Genomic DNA, 24,858 nt, shown 5'->3' on the forward strand with positions numbered 1-24,858 from the left:
AATCATCTGTTATAAATAGACTAAATGGATGACAAACAACAACAAAAGGATGTCCATTCTGGCCACTTACATTCAATATTATATTGAGAGTTCTATCCAGGGCAACTAGACAAGGAAAAATACATATAAAGTTATCCAGTTTGGAAAGAAGAAAAGCCAATTCTATTCACAGATGTCATGAGCTTATAAGTAGAAAATCTGAAAGAATACACACACACACACACAACTATTAGGTTACAAGATAAAAAATCATATACAATGTATCAATTTTATTTCTATATACCAGCAATGAATATCATGGAAATGAAATTAAGAAAACAATTCCATTGATAATAGCATCAGAAAGAAAACGCTTAAGGATAAATTTCACAGAAGACTTAGGCATTGAGAATTACAATACATTGTTAACAGAACCTACAGATCTCTATGGGTAGAAAATATAAAAATGACCAATCAGAGATGAAGAACCCAATAACTTAAATTAAAAGTACACTAGAGGGGTGGCGCCTGGGTGGCTCAGTCGGTTGAGCATCTGACTTTGGCTCAGGTCATGATCTCACAATTCATGGGTTCAAGCCCTGCATCAGGCTCTGTGCTGATAGCTCAGCAAACACTTAAAGCACTACCAAACATTTAAAGAGTGATTATCTATTCTTCTGAAACTATTAAAAAAAATTGAAGAAGAAGGAAATTTTCCAAATTCATTCGATTCCAAAACCAGATAGACACTACAGTAGTGCCTGGCTGGCTCAGTTGGTAGAGCATGTGACTCTTGGCCACATTGGGCAAGGAGCCTACTTAAAAAAACAAACAAGCAAGCAAACAAACATTCCAATAGATATTTTTTCCCCAAAGACATACAGATGGCCAACAGGCACATGAAAAGATGCTGAACTTCACTAATCATCAAGAAAATGCAATTCAGAACCACAATGAGCTATCACCTCACATCTGTCAGAATGTGAGGAAAAAGAGGGTTGCACTGTTGGTGGGAATGTAAACTGGTGCAGCCACTGTGGAAAACAGTATGGAGTTTCCTCAAAACATTAAAAATAGAATTACCGTATGATCCAATAATTCCACTACTAGGTATTTACTCAAAGAAAATGAAAACACTAATTCAAAAAGATATCTGCACCTCTATGTTTTTTGCAGCCTTATTTACAATGGCAAAAATACGGAAGCAACCCATGTGTCCATTGACTAAATAAATGGATAATAAGTAAGATGTGGTATATATATACAATGGAATATTAACCATAAAAAAGCATGAAATCTTGCCACTTCCAACAACATGGGTAGATCTAGATAGTATAATGCTAAGTGAAGTAAGCCAGAGGAAGACAAATACCATATGATTTCACCCATGTGTAGAATTTAAGAAACAAAACAAAGAAAAAAAGACAAACCAAAACCAAAACAAATTCTTAACTACAGAGAACAGATGGTTACCAGAGGGGAGATGGGTGGATGAGTGAAATAGTAAAGGAGATTAAGCATATGTGCACTTATCTTAATGAGCACTGTATGTATGAAACTGTGGAATCATTCTATTGTGCACCCGAGACTAATATAATATACGTTAATTATACTTCAATTTTAAATATAATTAATTAATTAAAATTTATAAAGACCTCTATGAATGAGAGAACATCCCATGGTCATGGACTGGAATAATTAATAATGCTAAATTAGCAACTCTCCAGATTGATCTACAGATTCAATGTGGCTTCCCACATTGGAATCCCACCTGGATTCTCTGTGGAAATTGACAAGCTTACTCTAAAATTCATATGAAAATGCAAGGGATCCAGAATAGTCAAAACAATCTTAACAAAGACAAAGTTGGAGAACATACATTTCCCAATTCAAATCTTACTTCAAAGCTATGACAGCAACCAACAGCATGGAACTGGCATAAGATAGAAATATAAACCATTGGAGAGGCACATGGGTAGTTTAGTTGGTTAAGCACCCAACTTCGGCTCAGGTCATGATCTCACGATTCGTGAGTTCGAGTCCCACATCAGGCTCTGCACTGGTGGTGCAGGCGGCCTGCTTGGGATTCTCTCTCTCCCTTTCTCTCCCTCTGCCCCTTCCCCATTTGTGCTCTCTCTCTCAAAATAAATAAACCAACTTTTAAAAAATATATAAACCATTGGAATAGAATTGAGAGTCCAGAAAATAAGTTGGACTTTATTAAAATTAAACCTTTATGCCACAAATGATACCACCAAAAAAGTGAAAAGGCAACACACAGAATGTAAGAAAAAGTTTGTAAAATTATATATCTGATAAGGGATCAGTATCCTGAATACATAAAGAACATTCACAACTCAACAGAAAAAAAAAAAATGGCAATCTAATTCTTAAATGGGCAAAGGATTTAAAAGGATATTTCTCCAAAAAAGATATATAAATGACCAATAAGCACATGAAAAGTTGCCTAATATCATCAGTCATTAAGTAAATGCAAACAAAAGCACAATGAGATACCATTCTAAAAACATTAAGATAGCTATAAACAAAAAGACAGGCAGAAATAAGTGTTGGCAAGAATGTAGAGGTTTTGGAACATTTATACATTGCTGGAGAAAATGTAAATAAAATAATACAGCCAACTTGGAAAACTGGCAGTTCTTCAAAATGTTAAGCAGAGAGTTACCAAATGACCCAGCAATTCCACTCCCAGGCACATACCCAAAACAAATGAAAACATATATCCACAGAAAAACTTGTATTACATGAATGTTTGTAGCAACACTATTCATAGTAGCAAGTGCCAAAAATCTAAATGTCCATCAACTGGTGAATGGACAAACAAAATGTGTTATGTTTACACAACAGAATATTATTCAGCAATAAGTAAGAGTTAGGTAGCGATATATGCTATAACATGGATGAACTTAGATAGGATGCTAAGGGAAAGAAGCACATCACAAAAGACCACATGTGGTATGACTCCATTAATATGACATATTCAGAATAGACAAATCTATAAGTTATTGCAAGGATCTGGAAACTGAGGAGGAATGAAATGCCCTGTAGGCAAGGCAATGGAAATGTTCTGGGATTAGACAGCAGTGATGGTGGTATAACTCTGCATGTGCTAAAAACACAAAACAGACACACATACGCAACACATTGCTTTGTATTCTCTAAATGGCTAAACTAGGGTAGGTAAATGATATCTTAATACAAGCTATTTTTCTTAAATGTAAAAATCTACAAAAACCTACAAGAAGGGTGCCTGGGTGGCTGACTCAGTTGGGCATCTGACTTTGGCTCAGGTCATGATCTCATGGCCTGTGAGTTCAAGCCCCGCATTGGGCTCTGAGCTGATAGCTCGGAGCCTAGAGCCCGCTTTCGATTCTGTGTCTCCCTCTCTCTCTGCTCTTCACGCTGTCTCTCCCTCACTGAAAAATAAATAAGCATTTAAAAGAAAATAAAAAGCCAACTTTAAACAAAACAAAACAAAACCTACAAGAAACCTATAGCCTATACCACAAGGTAACTGGGACTTACGCATGCCAGAAATCCATGCTCAAACTCAATAAATAAAGGAAGGAATTGTGTCAGCCTTACCCAGCGATGCCAAGTTTCTGTAGTTCTCCAGCATCACATCTCTGTACAGTTTTCTCTGACGTGGATTCAACAACACCCATTCCTCCTCGGTGAAGTCCATGGCCACATCCTCAAAGGTTATTGAGTTCTAAAATAATTAACACATTTTGTCTCAACCAGCAATCAACCCCACCAGCATTTTTGGGAAGAGGGTCATGGTGACCTCACTGAGAATGAAAGACCTCTTTCATAGTAATTTCAAAATCCTAGGACTCAGTCCTCTTCCCTCTCACTTCTTTTTAAAAAATTGTTTTTAATGTTTATTTACTTTTGAGAGAGAGAGAGAGAGCATAGCAGTGGAGGGGCAGAGAGAGAGGGAGACACAGAATCCAAAACAGCCTCCAGGCTCCGAGCTGTCAGCACAGAGCCCAACACAGGGCTCGAACTCATGAACCATGGGATCATGACCTGAGCTGAAATCAAGAGTTGCACACTTAACTGACTGAACCACCCAGGCTTCCCTACAGTCTTACGCTTTCTATCTCCAGGATCCACCACAGACTTGAACACACTGCAGGTAAAATACTTGCTAAATGAATATTTTTCCACACAGAATGACTATACATTTTATATCCTTTTACTTCCCCTAACATCATTAGGCAGCAAAGATGACTGAAAAAAAAATTTGTATATAGTAGAGTAGCGGAAGAACTTTGTTGGAAGTCCCTGAGCTGCCATCAGGTCTCAAGATCATGGATGGGTTGTAAGGCTCCTACGAAAATTCAAAGGGAAACCTCACTGACGTGGTGTTGGGAAGCCAGCAGGGGGAGCTCTCGCCCCCTACCCCTAGTGGTCAATTGCAGACCCAACCAGAAGAGTCAGATCTCGCAAATCCTTCCTTTACTACCCCAGCAGGAGGAAAAAAGATTTTCTCCTCCTTAAGCAACAGCCCAGGGAATGAGACTGCCTCAACTTAGCCAATGGAAAGCCACCATACATTGAACTCCCAATTTATTCAATAGATAGTTTGCTTATAGGAGCCTTCCAACTCCCTCCATTCCTCTATGAAAGAGGTTCCCCTTCTCTGTTCTCCAGACTTGCCTATAGTTTTGCTATAGGTTTCTTGTCCCAAACTGCAATGCTCTGCTATTCCTGAATAAACCCATTTCTGCTGGTAAAATCACTGACAAGTTTTATTTTTAAGGCTAACACTCCAGAGTGTTGGCAGGAAACACATTCACTCCAGGAAAGAATTGTATTGTAGGACAAAGAAAAAGATTCCTGACTCACCTGTAACACAGAGTGGATGTTTTCCACCTCTGTGACCCTCGCATGGGCATGAGCAGGGTCTAGAACAGGCAGAGATAAAAGACAAGGTGACATGGGAGTCTAGGCACATCCAATATTGTTGACACTCACGAGCCTAGAAATTGCCCCACATCAGTTGAGTCACCCCCCCCCCCCACACACACATTCACACACACAACACACACAAAGCATATTATCTAGAGCAACCTGCCCTGTCCCCCAGAGCCAGAAACTAGGGTGCCTTAATACCCACGAGGAATGGATTTAGTCTCAATTTTCCTAGGCACAGAAACTGAAACTCAGAAAGATGGAGTTATCTTTCCCAACTTTACAGAACAAAAGGATGGGATAATGAAGTGCCACCCTTAAATATTCTTCCATCTCCCCAAGATGTGCATTGTCTTTCCTCCAAAATCCCAAAGGGCACTGAATCATACATGAGCAAATTATGAGGCTCCAAGAGTTTGTAGAGTTCCACACCACCTCCTCGCATTGCAGCCTTGCCTTCCCAGTTCTCCTCTGTGGCTACTCAGCTCCCTGCTTCTGTACCCACCTGGGGTGGAGAGACCGCGTATTTCTAGTGAAGAGCATCTATCCTAGGAACTTACCAAATCCAGAAGACAGATGTGTGGCTGCCATTTTGCAAGTCTTTGAATAAACATGCCCAGGATGCTCTTTTTCTTGCATCTATGGTCCACTGCAGTCAGGGCTCTGAAATCAAGAAACATTAACAAGAGAACCTGCAAACTTGCGATTTGATCCTGGGTCTTTGTTTTCCTTGCCTTGGACAACCTCAAAGCAATATGGCAGGGGTTCTTGATCTTCCTCATCCCTAAGGCAAATCTACCATATCACCAAACCACATTACCCATCATTTGTCAAAAATCCCATCTCCGTTGAGCAACTATACTGGTTTGTCATCTGCAATGGCACCAACACATAGACCTGACTCATTAGAGTCATCGGCACCTGACTCCTACTCTTTGACTCTCTGCCTTGATTCAAGAGGATTCTATGTTCTTGGGCATAAACTAGCAAACATCCGTGGCTTCTTTATCTCAGTTACAAACCTTGAATTTATCGTCACTAAGACTCTTAACCTCTCCAGAGCAAAAAGTCGGGCATCCCTGAACTCCCTGAACATAGTAGCTATATTTCTACCCTGTTCACTTTTTAATCTGTATTGCACCTGCTCCTTTACCTCAGAGAGGCATCCAAGCTGTCCATCCTCCAATTACGTTGCTATTTATAACCCCCATTTCCTTGACACTACATATAAAACGCCATGGCCCATCATTTCAATAATATATTTCCCAAAACCTCCAGTTCCTTTCTCTGTCCTGCTGTAACCCCTGCTCTGGATAATTCCAGCCATCTGTCTATCCTACCTGGATGATTCCCACCTAACCAGTTATATGGGAAGCCCTAAAAATTTGAGGTCTTGTCTACTCTAAACAGGCCTTCAACACTAAAGGAAAAGCTCCACTGGCAATTTAACCCTCTAGTTATCCAAAACTCTTTTCACAATTTGTCCGGGATTTTGAATTTCACATGGTCTCCACTTTCCCTCTTCCACAACAAATGATCTGATATCTTACTTCACAGAGGAATAGTGACAATGATGAGAAGGATCGTTCCTCTCTTTGCCACGAATTCAAAAGTAGTCCGACACCATCATGACTTCTTTCACTTTCCAGACAAGATGTCTTCCTTAAAAAAAAAAAAAAAAAAAAAAAAAAAAAAGGAAAGATTTTAGGGGCGCCGGAGTGGCTCAGTCAGTTTAGTGTCCCGCTTTAGCTCAGGTCGTGATCTCATGGTTTGTGAGTTCAAGTCCCACATGGAGCTCTAGGCTGAGAGCTCAGTGGCTGGAACCTGCTTTCGATTCTGTGTCTCTTTCTCTCTCTGCCACTCCTCCTCTTGTGCTCTGCCTCTCTCTCTCAAAAATAAACATTAAAAAAAAAAAACATTATGGGGCGCCTGGGTGGCTCAGTCGGTTAAGCGGCCGACTTGGGCTCAGGTCACGATCTCGCAGTCCGTGAGTTCGAGCCCCGCATGGGGCTCTGTGCTGACAGCTCAGAGCCTGGGGCCTGTTTCAGATTCTGTGTCTCTCTCTCTGACCCTCCCCCGTTCATGCTCTGTCTCTCTCTGTCTCAAAAATGGATAAACGTTAAAAAAAAATTTATTAAAAAAGAAACATTTTAGGGGCGCCTGGGTGGCTCAGTCGGTTAAGCAGCCGACTTTGGCTCAGGTCATGATCTCACAGTTCGTGAGTTCCAGCCTCGCGTCAGGCTCTGTGCTGACGGCTCAGAGCCCGGAGCCTGCTTCACATTCTGGGTCTCTCTCTCTCTCTGCCCCTTCCTTGCTTATGCTCTGTCTCTCTCTGTCTCAAAACCAAATAAACATTAAAAAATAATAATAATAAATAAATAAATGAACATTTTATTTTTAAGTAATCTCTACATGCAACATGGAGCTCAAACTCATAATCCTGAGATCAAGAGTCAAATGCTCTTCTTTTTTTTTTTTTTTTTAAAGCTGAGTTTTATTCTTTTTTTTTTTTTTCTTTTCCAACGTTTTTTATTTATTTTTGGGACAGAGAGAGACAGAGCATGAACGGGGGAGGGGCAGAGAGAGAGGGAGACACAGAATCGGAAACAGGCTCCAGGCTCCGAGCCATCAGCCCAGAGCCTGATGCGGGGCTCGAACTCACGGACCGCGAGATCGTGACCTGGCTGAAGTCGGACGCTTAACCGACTGCACCACCCAGGCGCCCCATCAAATGCTCTTCTGACTGAGCCAGCCAGGCACCTCTCTTCCTTCTTACCAAAAGCCAATATCTCTTACCTTTCTATGCCAGGGCTTCTCATCCTTGGCACTACTGACATTTGGGACTGGATACTTTGCTCTGGGGGCGCCCATATGCTTAGCAGCATCTCTAGACTCTACCCAGTACATGTCAGTAGTATCCCCTCCAGTTGCAAAATTACACTTGTCTCCGGATATTGCCAAATGTACTCTAGGGTGCAAGATTGCCCTCATTAAGAATCATTGGTCTTATCCCTTCATATCTTCTCTCAGAAAGCTTACTCTATTGATTATTCCTTGGTTCTTCTTTTCCATCACCACTGTAAGCAGAAAGAGTTAGGGGTCCCCAGGAAAAAGGGAGACATAGCTTTTTTGACATAAGAAGCCATTTCAGGCCCCAGGCCACCTTGCAATCTATGCCTGACCAGCACTACTTGCCCAAACCACATTCTTGAGTTATCTTTGCAGGATTTAAACTCCTTTGATCACTCAGACAACAAACGGGAGCCTAAGAACTGATGATGTTGACCTTCGCCGGCCTTGTGAATTCCACCAACTAAGACATGGACTCTATCACCTTCAGGTGACTTTCGCCCCAATTCCATGCACGATTCCCCACTGCACAGGCCCCTTCATGAATGTGTATGTGCTCTTAGCTTAAACTTCCAGTTTTGTTGTTGGAGGAGACACTGCTTTGGGAAATGGCCCATGTTCTCCTTTATTCGTTGTAAGTAAAACCCTTCCTTTTCCTATTCTTTGGCTTACTTGTGTCCTTTGACTCAATACCCACCACAAGGTGAACCCAGTTTTGGGTAACACCACCAACTTCTGTTTCAGGGTACTTATACCTTTAATATTTAAACATAATTAACTCCCATCTTGAAACAAATTTATGCCTCATGTCCCACTTAGCCCTCTGGTTACCGCTCACTCTTCTTCACCACCAAACTTCTTGCAAGAGTAGTCTACCCTCATACTCTCCCCATTTCCTCACCTCCCTTAATATGCTCCAACCTGGTTCGCACCACCACCTTCACCACCACCAGTCCACTGACACTATTCTGCCAAGATGGCCAAGGATTGAAGAGAATTAATGAGAACTAATCCAGTGAATGGATTTCTGTTTTTGACTAAGTTGGTCCCTTGGAAAAACTCTATCACTGCTCTCCTCTGTAAGTTATTTTCTTCCCTGGGCTTTTGTGACCACAACCTCCCAGTGGTCATCTTACTGCCCTGGCTACTCTCTTTCAGCCTCTTCTCCCACTGCTGACTGTCCTTCAGGATCAGTCCTGGCCTGTTTCTTGCCTTATTCTGTGCCTTCTGTATCTACCCATCCATCCCCTTGAACTTAAATTTCATCTCTAAGTTGATAACATGCAAATGTCCAGTTTGGGATCTCAAATTTATGCTTAAGACCCCATATCCTGCTGCTTTTCAACTACTGTCATCTAAAATTTTCATAGACTCCTTTGATGAAACTTAAAAACTGAAGTTACTATCTGTTTCAGAAAACTGTTTTGGGGTGCCTGGGTGACTCAGTCAGTTAAGCATCCGACTCTTGATTTTGGCTCAGGTCATGATCTCGAGGTTTGTGAGTTCAAGCCCCACATTGGGCTCCTCACTGACCATGTGGTGCCTGCTTGGAATTCTCTCTTTCTCCCTCCCTCTCTGCCCCTCCCCCACTTGTACTCTCTCTCTCAAATAAACTTTAAAAAAGGAAAGTTTTATTTCAAACATTTGCACTCTCAGTAAGGCATGAGTTCCCTGGCTACTCAAAGTAGGCAGAAAGGATTATTGGCATCACATCCTTCCCCCATCCCACAGCTGTAGTTAACTGAAACAAGATTAACCATTTGACAAGCACTTCTGGTCCCCCATGGGCTGGAATCAATTAAAACCTAACAGCACCCTCCATTCCTCTCCCCAGCCCACAACAGCAGTTGAAAATTTAAAATATAGGCACACTCTGGGGCGCTCGGGTGGTCAGTCGGTTGGGCGTTCGACTTCGTCTCAGGTTATGATCTCACGGTTTGTGGGTTTGAGCCCTGCATCAGGCTGTGTGCTGATGGCTCAGAGCCTGGAGCCTGCTTTGGATTCTGTGTCTCTCTCTCTGCCCCTCCTCCACTCACGCGCGCGCTCTCTCTCTCTCTCTCCTTTGGAAATAAACATTTTTAAAAAAATATAAAATAAAATAAAATAAATAAAATAAAATAAAATAAAATAAAATAAAATAAAATAAAATAAAATAAAATAAAATAAAATAAAATAAAATAAAAATATTGTCACACTCTCTCCCCCACCCCCAAAGACAGCAACAAATCCCTTGAAACTAAAACTACTCCGGATAGGGGAAATTGGTCAAAACCCACACTAATCCAAACCACACCCCCTCCCCCACCCCTCTCAACCCCCAAATCCTATCAGTCATATAATGGTGCTTTCTCTAGAGAAAAATCTCCCCAACTACATGTATAATTCTATTCTGTTGTTTTTCGGTCTCTTTAATGTCATTTTTTCAGAATCACCTTTGTGAGCCCCCCATGTAAAGCTAATCTCCTCTTACTAAGAGCTGCTATTCTACTAAGAGTAGCCTTCTTCACAATTGATAATTACATATTTAGTTCTTTGCTTACTTACATTCTTTCTCTTCCACTAGACTCTAATGTTCAAAAGTACAAGAGAGGCCTTTTCTTATTTAAACACTATACCTAGTCACTGGCACATCACTAGCCACATCAAGTGCCCAGAATCCTGGGTAAAGAAATGAGTCTCCAAAGAATCCATTCCAACATCTGTCCCCATCCCTCATTCTACTTTGAAACCAAGTGTCTAGATCGCTGTCATTCATTCCTAAATGCTTAGGACTAATCCTTAATCCCATCTCCATCCCCTCAAGCTTGTTCTTCCTGCCCTCCATCCTCACTTCCTCCAAGAGCTAGCTCTTCTAAACACAAATCTGTGGAAGTGATGAATCACTCAATTCTACTCCAGAAACTAGTATTACACTATGTTAACTAACTACAATTTAAATGAAAAAAATTTGAAAACGAAAAACATAAAAAAAGATAATCTAATCATGGGCCACCCCTACTCACAATGGCTTCCTCCCAGCCTTAGAATTAAATCCCTATCTTGCTTTCAAGGTTCCCTATCTAGCTCACCTTCCTCCTCTCTTGCTTTATTCTCAGCCCTGTCCTGTCTTGCTCAGTTCCCTGAGCACTCCAGGCTCCTGGCTGCTCCAGGGATTTCGCACAAGCCGTCTTGCTACAATGCTTTTCCCATTCCCAGCCCCACGAGGGCCCCAGCCCGCTCCCTAGCTGTCCTGTAGTCATTTCTAAGATGGCGGCTTCAAGGTCTTTTCTTTCCAAGAACCCTTCAAGCAAGTCCTCTCCTGAAATCCTTTCATTTACAATAATTCACAATCAACCCTCATTTATCACACTTAATAGCTGGACTATAAACTCCAGGGGACCTGACACTTAGTAATTTTTTTTTGTCATTAAATCTGTGGGACTGAGCTATCAGTAGTAACAAGGTCAGTGTAGGCAAGTAATAACTGTTTGTGGACCACTCACAGGCAACAAAAACTCGCTCCAGTAACTTTTTAGTGTGAACATACTAAATGATAAAAAATGCTAAAATATATGCAACAATAAAAGATATATTGAGTTTTTGAAATAAGATGAATTCTATCTAGGTAAACAGCTTCAAATTCTGTAAGAGTACTCTTTTTATAACCAAATCCCTTCCATTTAAAACCAAAGCTAATACCTAATTTTCCTGTTATGTTATATCTGGGAAATAAATTTCATTTCATTAACACTGGGCAAAACTCATCTCATGTAGTCAATTCAGTTCTGATTTCAGATAACATCTTAGTGAAGTTACATTATTTTTTTTACAATCTCTTGATTTTCAAACATTGGGAATTGTAATTTTAGTCAAGCTCCCTTGAAAAGGACAAAGCTGACCTTGATAATAGAACTCATGATTAAAAGGTAATATACTGCCCATCCTGATATCCTGTGGACAAAACCTACCCAACATAAATAATTGGAAAATTCCATCTCACAAGATACCCCAACCTCAAAGTTCACCCTGATGCCCTCAGTCAAGAGCAAACGTTCTGCAAATTAAAAATTCCCTTACAAAGTGAAGGGTAGTGGGGAACCCCTGCCGCAAGTTCCATTACTCACCAAGACACAGAAATCCATAGGTTATCAAGGTAAGGGCTTGAGCCAGGCTGATGTTCACGTACTTCTACCCTACGGCGTGCTTTCTGGCTGAAGAAACTCACAAGGTCACTGACTTTTATCTGGTAATGCAACTGAAAGGACTAAAGGATTAAAAGACACGCCCTATTCTCCTTGACTACACTTTCACAGGGCACTTTATTGGTGCCTTTATTGGTAAAACAAAGAATACGCCCTGATTAACCTAATTCCTGCTTACTTGGTACTTCCTAAATATCCAGAAAGATATGACTCAGAAATTTCAATAGAGTGATTCGCTGCCTATGAGAGTCTAAGTCTTTGCACCTCTTTGCAGGGTATTTTATCAAGCGCTCATTCACTGAATAAATATTTATTGAGTGCCTACTGTATACCATACACTATTCTAAATGTCAGGAATGTGGAAGAAACAACTAATAATTATGCAGAAAAATCAAGTAAGAAAGCTGCACAGAGGACAAGAGAAGTAAATCGTAAAGGGATAGTGAGTGATTGATGCTGGTGAGCACAGGAACTTTTTTTTTTCCTGCCTCACTAGCGATTGTAGGCTTTTTTTTTTTTTTTAATTGACCTGTAGTTGACACAACACAGGCACCCTTTGAGGAGCTAATGTTCCAGCTGAGACCTTGATGAAACTGATCAAACTCTGAGCTTGACATAATTTAGGATAAATCGACTGAGAAGGCTGGACCTTAAATTTTATGAGAAATTCCCCCCTATAACTTGTTTGCTCCACGTCAGGCCCAGATTCCCCACCCCTCCCCGACTTGCCTGCAAGTGAACATTCCAGCCTCGTCTTTCCTGTTAGTGCCGTATTTAACGTATTTAAGGCAGTCTGCTGAGTTTCAAGACACACCCTGTCCCTTTCCCAAGCCACCGGCCTCTGCATATGAAAGCTTTGTTCACCCACCCCTCCCCTGTTCTGCATATTCTTTGCAGATCTTCCCGTTGCAAGAGTCCCCCTTAAGAAAATCTTTCCTTACTAACTTTGAAGTGCCCCTTAAAAAAAAATTTACCAGGGCGCCTGGGTGGCTCAGTTGGTTAAGCCTCTGACTCTTGGTTTCAGCACAGGGCATGAATTCACAGTTCCAGAAGCTCAAGCCCTTTGCACTGATCATGCAGAGCCTACTTGGGATTCTCTCTTCCTCTCTCTCTGCCTTTCCCCCACTCTCTCTCTCTCAAAATAAAGAAATAAACTTAAAAAAAAGGATTGTGATGCGTTAAACTTATGCCAATTAATAATTGCTTAATTGGGGCACCTGGTGGGGCATCTGGGTGGCTCAGTCAGTTAAGTGACCAACTTCGGCTCAGGTCATGATCTCACGGTTTGCGGGTTCAAGCCTCGCGTCGGGCTCTGTGCCGACAGCTCTGACTGGAGCCTGCTTCAGATTCTGTGTTTCCCTGTCTCTCTGCCCCTCCCCCCCCCAAAAATAAAAAAAATTTTTAAATTAAAAAAAAAGAGTTGATTGGCAACAACCATGAAGACAATCAGAAATGGCTGAGTTTTGGCAAACTGCCTCCTGGAAAAGCGAGTGGTGCGTGGTGAATGGTGACGGTGTCTGCTGTGGGCATCTTCATCAGACCTGGACTGTGAGCTTTAACTCTGGGACAAAAGAGGCAGGAGAGGGAAAGGACAAATTCCTTTTGTCCCAGTTGGGTAATTAACAAGCCAGTAGTTTCCTCCCTTCGCGGCAAGTAGGAATTGGATTGGAATGAAGATCGGCTAATGAGCTTTGGAGACAAAACCTCTCAGGGCAGAAAAAACTGTAAATAGACCACCTCTCCCCTATCCACACAATCTCACACCTACCAGACCAGGAAGGAAGACACCGTGTCACTTCTTAGAAAATGTGTCTTGTCCAGAAACTCTACACATAACTGTCTGCTTGAAATTCTCAAAAGTCAATTTGTCTTCCACATCCACATCTTCCATCATCACCTGTGGTCTTCTGTGGGGTCATCCTGGAGATACAGAAATCCCTTGTAAGTTCTGGAGAAAAGGGACAATTTACTATTGCTATTATTATTATTATTATTCCCATGTAGAGTTAGTCCTAGGTTAATTAAGTAGGAAGTCTAATGTAGTGGTTCTCAAAATGTTGTCTCCAGCCCAGCAGCCAGAGCTGGGTTCATGTGTGCACAGCCTGGGCAGTCACAGAGAACCCCACTCTTGCTTTAATGCTTTGCTGTCACCTTCTGAAATTTATGAGCTAAGGGTCCCCCGTTTTCATTTTGCCTTGGGACCTGAAAATGATGCAGCCATTTTTACCTGAAGTATCACCTGGAGAGTTCTTGGAAATACACTCTATTTAAAAAGCTTTTTTTTTCTTTAATGTTTATTTATTTTTGAGATTGAGAGCATGAGCAGGGGAAGGGCAGAGAGAGAGAGAGGAAAAGAGGATCCGAAGTGGACTCCACGCTGATAGCCCTGAGCCTGATACACGGATCGAATTCATGAACAGCGAGATCATGACCTGAGCTGAAATTGGGACGTTCAACTAACTGAACCTGGGTGTCCCTAAAATGCACTTTCTCAGTCCTCACTTAGACATGCTGAGACTCTGGGGTGGCATCCAGCAACCAGTGTTTTAAGAAACCCTTCAGGTGAGTCTGATCCACGGTCAAGATTGAGAATAGTTGTCTAAAGGAACTCCGGATTTTTATTAACTACTTGGCATATTCCCAAGTCCCCTGGCACTGGATTCACAATTGCCACTGACTCCGTGGACACCTTTTCCTCACCCAAAGTTTGCAGCGACTGATGCCCTACTGAAAGGAATTGAAACTTTCTAAAGTTCTCTAAGGATTCCAGGCTGCTCCAATGCACCACTTTATTTCCCAGGTATGACAGAAGGGAAACTGTCTGCTCTAGGGTCACATTGTTAATGCTAAATCCAATCCTTTGAAGGAGGCACTGAGATTTAAGGAAAGGAGACCAGTCTCCCCAGTCAACTTGCCCCTAAATGTAACCAAGGGTCCTAGTAGAAATTTCAAGTTGGTCTTCCTTGCAACTCACCGATGTTGCTCTATGGCTATTCTCTCTCTCCTTCCCACTTCCTCATTCTTCCTGTCCTTTTCCCCCTACACCCTCCAACACATGCCACTCAAAAGGAAGAATCGTGTCAGGATCTTCTTAAATTCCAGTGATGCTGATATCAATAATATGAACAGTGAGTACACACTCTGCTGTGTGTTTTATTTTTCCTTTTCATATGCATTCCTGGAATGTAGATATTACATTCTCATTTCCATTACCCAGATAACAAACAAAAGCTCAAGCGTGTTCATGGATTTCCTTCATTGGCTTTTTTTTTTAATTTTTTTTTAACGTTTATTTATTTTTGAGACAGAGAGAGACAGAGCATGAACGGGGGAGGGTCACAGAGAGAGGGAGACACAGAATCTGAAACAGGCTCCAGGCTCTGAGCAGTCAGCACAGAGCTGGACGCGGGGCTGGAACTCACATACCGCGAGATCGTGACCTGAGCCGAAGTCGGAGGCTTAACCGACTGAGCCACCCAGGCGCCCCTCCTTCATTGGCTTTATACAGGATTTGAATCCAGCTGGGCTCATTCTACACCATACTTTAGAAACTTCTACAGCAATGGTTTTCAAAGTGTGGTCCCCTCCACACAGCTATATCAGCATCACCTGGGGACATGTTAGAAATGCAAATACTGGACCTACTCAATGGGAAATTCTTGGGTAGAACACAGACATCTGTGGGGATTTTTTAAAGATGAAACATACAATTGTTGACATACAATATTATATTGGTTTCAGGTGTACGACAAAGTGATTTGCCAATTATATACATTAAAAAATGCTCACTGTGGGGACGCCTGGGTGTCTCAGTCGGTTAAGCGTCCAACTTCAGCTCAGGTCATGATCTCACAGCTTGTGGGTTCGAGCCCCACGTCGGGCTCTGGGCTGACAGCTCAGAGCCTGGAGCCTGCTTCGAATTCTGTGTCTCCCTCTCTCTCTGCTCCTCCCCCACTCATACTCAGTCTCTCTCTCAAAAATAAACATTAAAAAATAAAAAAATAATAATAAAAAATGCTCACCATGACAAGTATAGCTACCATCTTTCACCAAAGTTATTACAATATTATTGACTATGTTCCCTTTGCTGTACTTTTCGTCCTTATGGTTTATTTCTTTTATAACTGGACGTTTGTACTTCTTACTCCCCTTCACCTATTTCATCCGTCTGCTTCTTGAGTTCTGTTCCCTAAGAACCACCCATGAAGCGTGAAAAATGAGGGGCAATTGATTTCTCAAACCACCATGAAGGACACGAGCATAAAAAAAGCAAATCAGCAAGTTTCTTCAACATTTTTTATTTATTAATTCATTTTTAAATCATAATGAAATATACATAACATAAAATGTACCATTTTAACCATTTTCCAGTGTCCAGTTTGGTAGTACTAAGTACATCCACACTGTCAGGCAGTGTGGTGGGGATCCACCATCCATTTCCAGAAATTCAGGTCATGATCTCGTGGTCTGTGAGTTCGAGCCCCACGTCAGGCTCTGTGCTGGCAGCTCAGAGCCTGGAGCCTGCTTCCGAGTCTGTGTCTCCCTCTCTCTCTGCCTCTTCCCTGCTTGCTCTCAGTCTCTCTCTCTCCCTCTCAGAAATAATAAACAATAAGAAAATTTTTAATTAAAAAATTTTAAAAATTCCAAATGTATAACCTCCATTCATATTTCTGCAATAGTGACTATTGAAAAAGCTAACAGCCTGTGTATCAGGAAATCAAGGGAAAGGGAACATCCTAAACCAAGCTGAATATTTTCTCTTTCATAAAGACTACCACACTGTTTCTTGGTCTTTTGGCTAAGATCAAGTATAAAGGCTAGTACAACAACTATACTGTTATTAATAAAAATAATAACAGCAATAAGAACAGCCAATATTTCTAGAGTATGTCTGTAGCACTGAGACCTTTTCTTTTCTTTTTAAAGTGTATTTATTTTTGAGACAGAGAGAGAGGGAGGGGCAGAGAAAGGGGGGAACAGAGGATGTGAAGCAGGGTCAGTGCTGACAGCAGAGAGCCCCACACGGGGCTCAAACTCACAAACCATGAGATCACGACCTGAGTTGAAGTTGGATGCTCAACTGACCGAGCCACCCAGGTGCCCCTTCTATCTTGTTTACTGCATAGAGCATCCTATTCATTTGAAGGACAGAAATGTCCCTTGACCTTTGCTCTACTTCTCCCTTTCATGACTAATGTCCTCCTACCCTTGCTCCATTAACCATCCTGTGGATTGCAATTCTGTCAAGTGGCCTTGATGTTAGCATTGGCTGGTTCAACAATTCTCTCCCCCCACTTAGGCCAGTGTGAGGGCAGAGGAAAAAATGCTCAGTCACCTCCTTTGTTCTCTCAAGACTCCATGCATTCCACCCTCCCTCCACTTCCATTATGAATATGTATCCTTCCAAATTCACATCCTGAGATGGTTTGGTTTTGATTAAAGCAGAAAATGATACATTTTTATCAATAATGTATTTGCATACCAGCTCCTAGAATTATTCACTCTTTTTTTTTTTTTTCCTTCAGATAGAGAGGACTCAAGAATGCAGGGGAGGGGCAGAGAAAGAAGGAGAGAGAATTCCAAGCAGGCTTCACACTGTCAGTGCTGAGCCTGATGCAGGGCTCCATCCCATGAACTGTGAGATCATGACCTGAGCCAAAATCAAGTCAGACACTTAACCGACTGAGTCACCCAGGCTCCCCTGGAATGTTATTTTTATGAGGTGGCAATTGCTGAGACTACATCATCCCATATGTAATTATTACAGGGCCAGATCATGGAGGAAATTGAATGCCACTGAGGACTTGGGTGTTTAATGGGTAGAGAGCCATTGAAGTATCCCACAAGGATGTGCTGGCCCTTTGCTGGCACCTATGGGAAAATTGCTCTGTAAAGATGCACAAAATCAAATGCACTCAAGGGTACTTGGAAGGTGGGGGATCATTACAAAACCACTGCCATTTGGACATATCCTAGAAGGTGGCTGGCTACCAAGAAAAAATTAGTCAAAAGAAATATGCTACAGGGGCACTTGGCTGGCTCACTTGGTGGAGCATGTAACTCTTGATCTTGGGGCTGTGAGTTTGAGCCCCACACTGGGTTTAGAGATTACTTACAAAATAAAATATTAAAAATAAAAAAATAAATATGCTATAAAAATAACTCTGAGTTTCTAGACATGGCCCATATACCCAGCTCTAAGCTTTCTAGAAGCCAGAAGGGAAGGGAAGGGAAGGGAAGGGAAGGGAAGGGAAGGGAAGGGAAGGGAAGGGAAGGGAAGGGAAGGGAAGGGAAAGAATGTGATTATGAGAGAAAATAACCAGTTGTTCATAAAAAGCATTTGGTATTCTTGTTTTAAAGAACAGATAGGAATTTCCCCTATGGATATGACATTTCTTAAGCAGACACAATAACAAGACTCATTCAACCTTTTCTTATAATGTCTCTCATCCATTGTAGGCTGATGATAAATGACAAGTCACAAGTCCAGCAAAAGAAATTCCTTCGAAAAAGATAGGTCCCAATAGAATGATTTGACATTGGGGCACCTGGGTGGCTTGGTTGGTTAAGCATCTGACTCTTGATTTCAGCTCAGGTCACGATCTCACAGTTTGTGGCTTCAAGCCCCATGTCAGGCTCTGCGTTGGCAGTTTGGAGCCTGCTTGGGATTCTCTCTCTCTCACTCTCTGACCCTCCCCTTTTCTCTCTCTCTCAAAATAAATAAACTTAAAAAAATTTTTAAAGAATGATTTGATGTGATTGTAAAATAGAGAACATTTAAAGGAATGGGTTAATAGTGTTACTTCTCACACAAAGGCAATAGAGAATGTCAGATTATAATTTCCAGGATTACTTGAGATTTGCAATTATGAACAGAGTCAAGCAGTATAGGGTTGACTACACAGTTAAGATTTTCTGAGAAAATTAAGTCATCTAACCAGGTCTGATACTGTTTGAAGAAACTACAGAATCTAATCCTAGATTTTACTTAAAAAAATTTCTTTTAAATGTTATTTATATTTTTTTTTTTAAATTTTTTTTTTCAACGTTTTTTATTTATTTTTGGGACAGAGAGAGACAGAGCATGAACGGGGGAGGGGCAGAGAGAGAGGGAGACACAGAATCGGAAACAGGCTCCAGGCTCCGAGCCATCAGCCCAGAGCCTGACGCGGGGCTCGAACTCACGGACCGCGAGATCGTGACCTGGCTGAAGTCGGACGCTTAACCGACTGCGCCACCCAGGCGCCCCAAATGTTATTTATATTTGAGAGAGAGGGAGAGAGAGAGAGAGAGAGACAGAGTGTGAGTTGGGGAGAGACAGAGAGACACAGACAGAATCTGAAGCAGGCTCCAGACTCTGAGCTGTCAGCCTAGAGCCTGGGGCTTGAGCTCAGGAGAATGAGATCATGACCTGAGTGGAAGTCAGACATTTAACTGACTGAGCCACCCAGGCACCCCTTCATTTTTAATGTTAGCATTAGAAAAATGGATGATACATAGAAGTCACTCAATATTTACTTGGTGAAGGGAAAAAGGCGTAGACGAACCTGATGGGAAGAATTGTTTAAATATTACTAGAATTTAAAGCATAAATAAAAGATGTCTCTCAAGCAAGTGACGTCTGTGTGTCTGTTTCATCGTAACTAACTCCTGTCTCTAACTCAGCAGGCACCTCAACAACATGGAATCAGAAAACCAGACAGAAGTATCAGAATTCCTCCTCCTGGGTCTCTCAGAGGATCCAGAACTGCAGCCCCTCCTGTTTGGGCTGTTCCTGTCCATGTACCTGGTCAGCGTGCTCGGGAACCTGCTCATTATCCTGGCCGTCAGCTCTGACTCCCACCTCCACACCCCCATGTACTTCTTCCTCTCCAACCTGTCCTTTGTCGACATCTCCTTCACCTCCACTATAGTCCCCAAAATGCTGGTGAACATCCAAACACAGAGCAAATCTATCACTTATGGAGGCTGTCTCATTCAAGTATACTTTTTCATGGTTTTTATATGTATGGACAATTTACTCCTAACTACGATGGCTTATGACCGCTATGTGGCCATCTGCCACCCTCTGTATTACAGGGTCATCATGAACCCTCGCCTCTGTGGCCTGCTGATTCTTCTCTCCTTGTTCATTAGCATTATGAATGCCCTGCTCCACAGTCTGATGCTGGTGCACCTGTCCTTCTGCACAGACTCGAAAATCCCCCATTTCTTCTGTGAGCTTGCTCAAATCCTTGAACTTGCCTGTTCTGATACCCTGATCAATAACGTCCTGGTGTATTTAGTGACTAGCCTGTTGGGTGTTGGTCCTCTCTCAGGGTTAATTTTCTCTTACACCCGAATTATCTCCTCCATCTTGAGAATCCCATCAACTGGTGGAAAGTTCAAAGCTTTTTCCACCTGTGGGTCTCACCTGTCTGTTGTTTGCTTATTCTATGGGACTTGTGTTGGAGTCTACCTTAGTTCTGCATCTTCTCTCTCTGCCAGGAAGAGGGCAGTGGCCTCAGTGATGTACACGGTAGTCACTCCCATGATGAACCCCTTTATCTACAGCCTGAGGAACAGGGACATCAAGGGAGCCTTGAGGAAACTCATCTCTGGAATGTCTTCGTTTTCATGATTCTGTCATCTGACTTGTGTGTAGGCTTCTAGAATGAGTGAAAGGAAATGAAGTACTGGGTGTGCTAGAAATCCTGACTCCTCCCTAATTCAATTCTAGTCAAGTGGTTAATCCTGGCTCTCAAGTCAAGTCAAATAGCTTTATACTAAGGTCTACTGTCCTGTGTTTTAGCACCTGTCATTTATTAACTAAACTCTGAGTTCAATTCACCTATAAAATGAGAAGAGTAATTAATATTACATACCTGATTATTAACTCAATGCTATCTTAGGCTTGAAGCTAAATTTCTGTACCAGGCTAGCTCTATGGAGGGAACAATCTTTTTAAGTAGAAGTACTTTCTGGGCTCTGTTCTGTGTGCTCTCTGAGAGTGCCAGGGGGAGAATATCTGTATAAATAGAAGGCTAACTTTTGTCTCTATGGAAAAATATTTGGTCTTTGTCTCTGGTTCCTGGCACAGAACTCCTTGGAATCTCCTAAGTGATAAGAGTGTTCTTGGTATGCTAATGAGATGACTCTTGGCTAAGTGGCTCCTTCATAGCTTCAGGGCAGGTTGCCAGTAAGACGGGGCAGTGATTAGAAGGAAATTTCAGCCCCAAACCCCAACCTCCAGGTGTTGGAGACTGACCCAATCACCAATGACCAATGATTCAAGCAATCAAACCTATGTAATGAAACCATGATTTAAAAAAAAAGACAGGGTTATGGGGCGCCTGAGTGGCTCAGTCGGTTGAGCGTCCGACCTCAGCTCAGGTCACGATCTCGCAGTCCGTGAGTTCGAGCCCCGCGTCGGGCTCTGGGCTGATGGCTCGGAGCCTGGAGCCTGCTTCTGATTCTGTGTCTCCCTCTCTCTCTGCCCCTCCCCCGTTCATGCTCTGTCTCTCTCTCTCTGTCTCAAAAATAAATAAATGTTAAAAAATTTAAAAAAAATAATAAAAAGACAGGGTTCTGAGTTGGTGAATAAGAACACATCAAAAGTTCCAGGAGGGCGAAACACCCCAAACTCCACAAGGACACCAGCTCCTGTGTTCAGGATACTTCTAGACGCTGCTCTAGGTATCTCTTCATCTAGCTGTTTGTTACTATCCTTTAATATTCTTTGTTAAAAAGCAGTAATCTAATAAGTAACCTGTTTTCCTGAATTCTGTGAGCTGCTCTAGCAAATTCATTGAACCAGAGGAAGAGACTAAGGGAACCTCTGACTTACAGCTGGTCAGCCGGAAGCATAGGTGACAATCTGGACTGCAATTGGTATCTGAAGTGGGATGGGGCGGTTTGTGAGACTGAACCCTTAACCTGTGGGATCTGACACTAACTCCAGATAGATAGTGTCAGAACTAACTTGAATTGCAGGACACCAAGCTGGTAGCTAGAAAATGTGAGAATCATTTAGTCTGGGGGAAACACACACACACACACACACACACACACACACACACACACAGACTTAGAGGCCAGAAGTATCCGAAGTAGTTTTGAGTGTTGTGTGAGGTTAAAGGAGAATGCACAGGGGGAGGTGAGATTTTCTTTAGACCGACAAAGCCTACAATATTAACTGTATGGCCCATTACAGAAAATTTTGCTTCCCGCCCTTTTCTGGATCTCAGCTAAAATCTGAAGCCCTTTTTTCTGAATTTTTATAACTAAAATTTGACAAACTCCATATAAAAATCCTACAAGTTTGAGCTGCTGTTTTGAATACAAGTTAACAAATGAATAATGATCAGTAACTCCAAGGGGAAATCAAGATGCATTTCAAAATCCTCAGAGCCCATTTGATTTCTGCATCTCAGAAGAAGTTTAGGTTTTCAGACATGGTTGCCCAGCGTGTAAAGCCCTGGTTCTCAAAGCAGAGACAGGTAGCAATTTTTGTATTCAACCCCCTGCTCTTTGCCTGAGCAGTAACTAGGTTTGGAGCCCAATGTACCGGTGTTGTGGGAGTGTCCCGCCCATTGGTGGATGTTTAGCTTGGTACCACCACTAGATGCCAGTAGCACCCAAACCAAACTGCTATGACATCCAATCCTTCATTGAGAACCACTGCTCAAAAAAAAAAAAAAAAAAAAAAAGAAAGAAAGAGAAAAGTAAAAGAAAAGAAAAAGAGAAAGAAAAAGAAAAAGAAAAAGAGAAAGAAAAAGAAAAAAAATAATTGAAGACAGGTAAGATGTCTTAGAATAAACTAGTCATTTATATCTGTGGTTAAATATCAACATCAATGTGTAAAGGAGAATGAAATATTCAACTTTACCTGTGCTGCCACAAAACCAGGACTAGTAATCCCCCCACCTCCTACCCTTTTGAGTTCCAGAAACTACTTACTGCAAACACCCTCCTTTCCCCATTGTGACTAAGATAAGACTTACTGGTGACCCCACTGTTTATCTAGGACAAGTCCAGACACACACCCAGGAAATTCCCATTTCCCCCCCAAGATTTCTAACTTTCTATGCATGGTCTCCACTGTATATCTACAGCTTTTTATTTCTCCCTTCACCTGTGTCTCTCTCTGGGAATGTCTTAAAAAGCAGGAGACTCCACAAATTTCATAATGAGTATTGCCACAGCAAATGAAGTGGGGGCCATACCACTTCATTTCCCAAAACTTGCAACTGTGCTTCATCTAATGCTGCCATGAATGATAATTTGAGTAACCGTGATATCACTCTCTGCAGTGTGTCATCCATGCCTCGTTCCCCCTCACAAAGAGGTCATCAATGAGCTCCTCAAATATGTAACCAACCCAACCTCAGAGTCCTATATGAGAGCCTCTTTCTTGAGGTCATTTTGGTACCCTTTGTTCATTCAGATGACACACTGAATTTAGAATAACTTGAATAGAGCTCAAGAAGGCAATATTTACAAAGGTATGAGTGGGGTTTAGGGAAATCAAAGGAGTAGTGTATGAAGAGAAGGCTGCATTACAGGAGTAGAGTTCTGAGGTGTGCAGCCAGCCCTTAGTGACGTACAGGAGGGGAGATGGGGCATACATACCCAAACCTCACTCTTCTTTCCTCTGATAACTTGCTAGTGCTTCCCATTGGCCCAACCCAATAGGAAGCCAGAGGGCAAAGAAATCTCTTGATGCAGTCTAAATAGATCAACCTTCCTGGGCAACAGGCCAGGGTAGAGTATGGGTTAGAGTAGCAAATAGAAAATACCCAACATCAGTAAGAAGCCATCAGAGAGATTTAAGCAGAGGACTAATATGTTCCAATTTAGGCTTCGAAAGGATTGCTCTGGTGGCTGGGTTCAATGTGGATAAGGGCAGAGGCAGGGAGACCAGACAGAAGACATTACAACAGTTTGGTAGAGTTGAAAGAGCTGTGGACCAAAAAGATAACAGTGTAGATGGTGAGAACTGGGCTGGTTCTGGATATATACTTTAAGTACACCATTGATATTTGCTGAGGTATGGGGTGTAAGAGAAAGAAAGCAGTCAAGAAGGACTCAAAGGTTTTTTGGCTTGAATTGTTTGTTAAGAGTTGCTACTTTTTTTTCCTGATGTCTATTTATTTTTGAGACAGAGAGAGACAGAGCATGAACGGGGAGGATCAGAGAGAGAGGGAGACACAGAATCTGAAACAGGCTCCAGGCTCTGAGCTGTCAGCACAGAGTCCGACGCGGGGCTCAAACTCCCGCGAGATCATGATCTGAGCCAAAGTCAGATGCTTAACCAACTGAGCCACCCAGGCACCCCAAGAGTTGCCACTTTCTGAGATGAGGAAACCATAGAGCCTAGGGACTGAGGTTGAGTTAGGTTATAAAGTGAACAATAATATACATTCAGTGAATCACACTATACATATAATTGGATGAGTTTTCACAAACTAGTCACACTCATGTTGTCAGTATCCATTCAGATCAAGAAATAGAACTCAACCAGTATCCAGGAAGCCCTCTGTTTCCCTGGCAATCAATGTCTCCCTGCCTCCTGGGTAATGACCCTCTGATGTCTAACAGAACAGATTACTTTGCCTGTTTTTTTTTTTTTTTTTAATTTTTTTTTTAACGTTTATTTATATTTGAGACAGGGAGAGACAGCATGAATGGGGGAGGGTCAGAGAGAGAGGGAGACACAGAATTTGAAACAGGCTCCAGGCTCTGAGCTGTCCGCACAGAGCCCGACGCAGGGCTTGAACTCACGGACCGGGAGATCATGACCTGAGCCGAAGTCGGATGCTTAACCGACTGAGCCACCCAGGCGCCCCTACTTTGCCTGTTTTGAACTTTGTGTATCAGTGGAGTACATTATGTCCTCATTTGTGTCTGGCTTTCTTTTTTTTCTTTT

At 42.1% G+C, this 24,858-nt stretch overlaps 2 protein-coding genes across 2 annotated transcripts in view; one reads left to right on the forward strand and one right to left on the reverse strand.

Annotated features, from left to right (window-relative positions):
- Nucleotides 1-22,853, reverse strand: part of LOC102953540 (olfactory receptor 7G3) — a 44,782-nt gene extending 21,929 nt beyond the window's left edge. The window contains 6 exon segments of the mRNA XM_042978095.1: nucleotides 3,586-3,712; nucleotides 4,855-4,913; nucleotides 5,481-5,583; nucleotides 6,471-6,582; nucleotides 13,720-13,871; nucleotides 22,819-22,853. Coding sequence (XP_042834029.1) covers nucleotides 3,586-3,665 — 80 coding nt within the window. The 5' untranslated portion in view covers nucleotides 3,666-3,712; nucleotides 4,855-4,913; nucleotides 5,481-5,583; ... (1 more) ...; nucleotides 13,720-13,871; nucleotides 22,819-22,853.
- LOC102966633 (olfactory receptor 7G3-like) lies at nucleotides 12,235-20,571 on the forward strand. The gene is made up of 2 exons (XM_007079389.3): nucleotides 12,235-12,256; nucleotides 19,625-20,571. Exon 2 carries the CDS (start codon nucleotides 19,633-19,635, stop codon nucleotides 20,569-20,571), a length of 939 nt encoding a protein of 312 aa, XP_007079451.2. The 5' UTR covers nucleotides 12,235-12,256; nucleotides 19,625-19,632.
- Nucleotides 22,854-24,858: the final 2,005 nt, after the last annotated feature.

This window comes from Panthera tigris, chromosome A2, assembly GCF_018350195.1.
Source record: "Panthera tigris isolate Pti1 chromosome A2, P.tigris_Pti1_mat1.1, whole genome shotgun sequence".
Taxonomy (NCBI): Eukaryota; Metazoa; Chordata; class Mammalia; order Carnivora; family Felidae; genus Panthera; species Panthera tigris.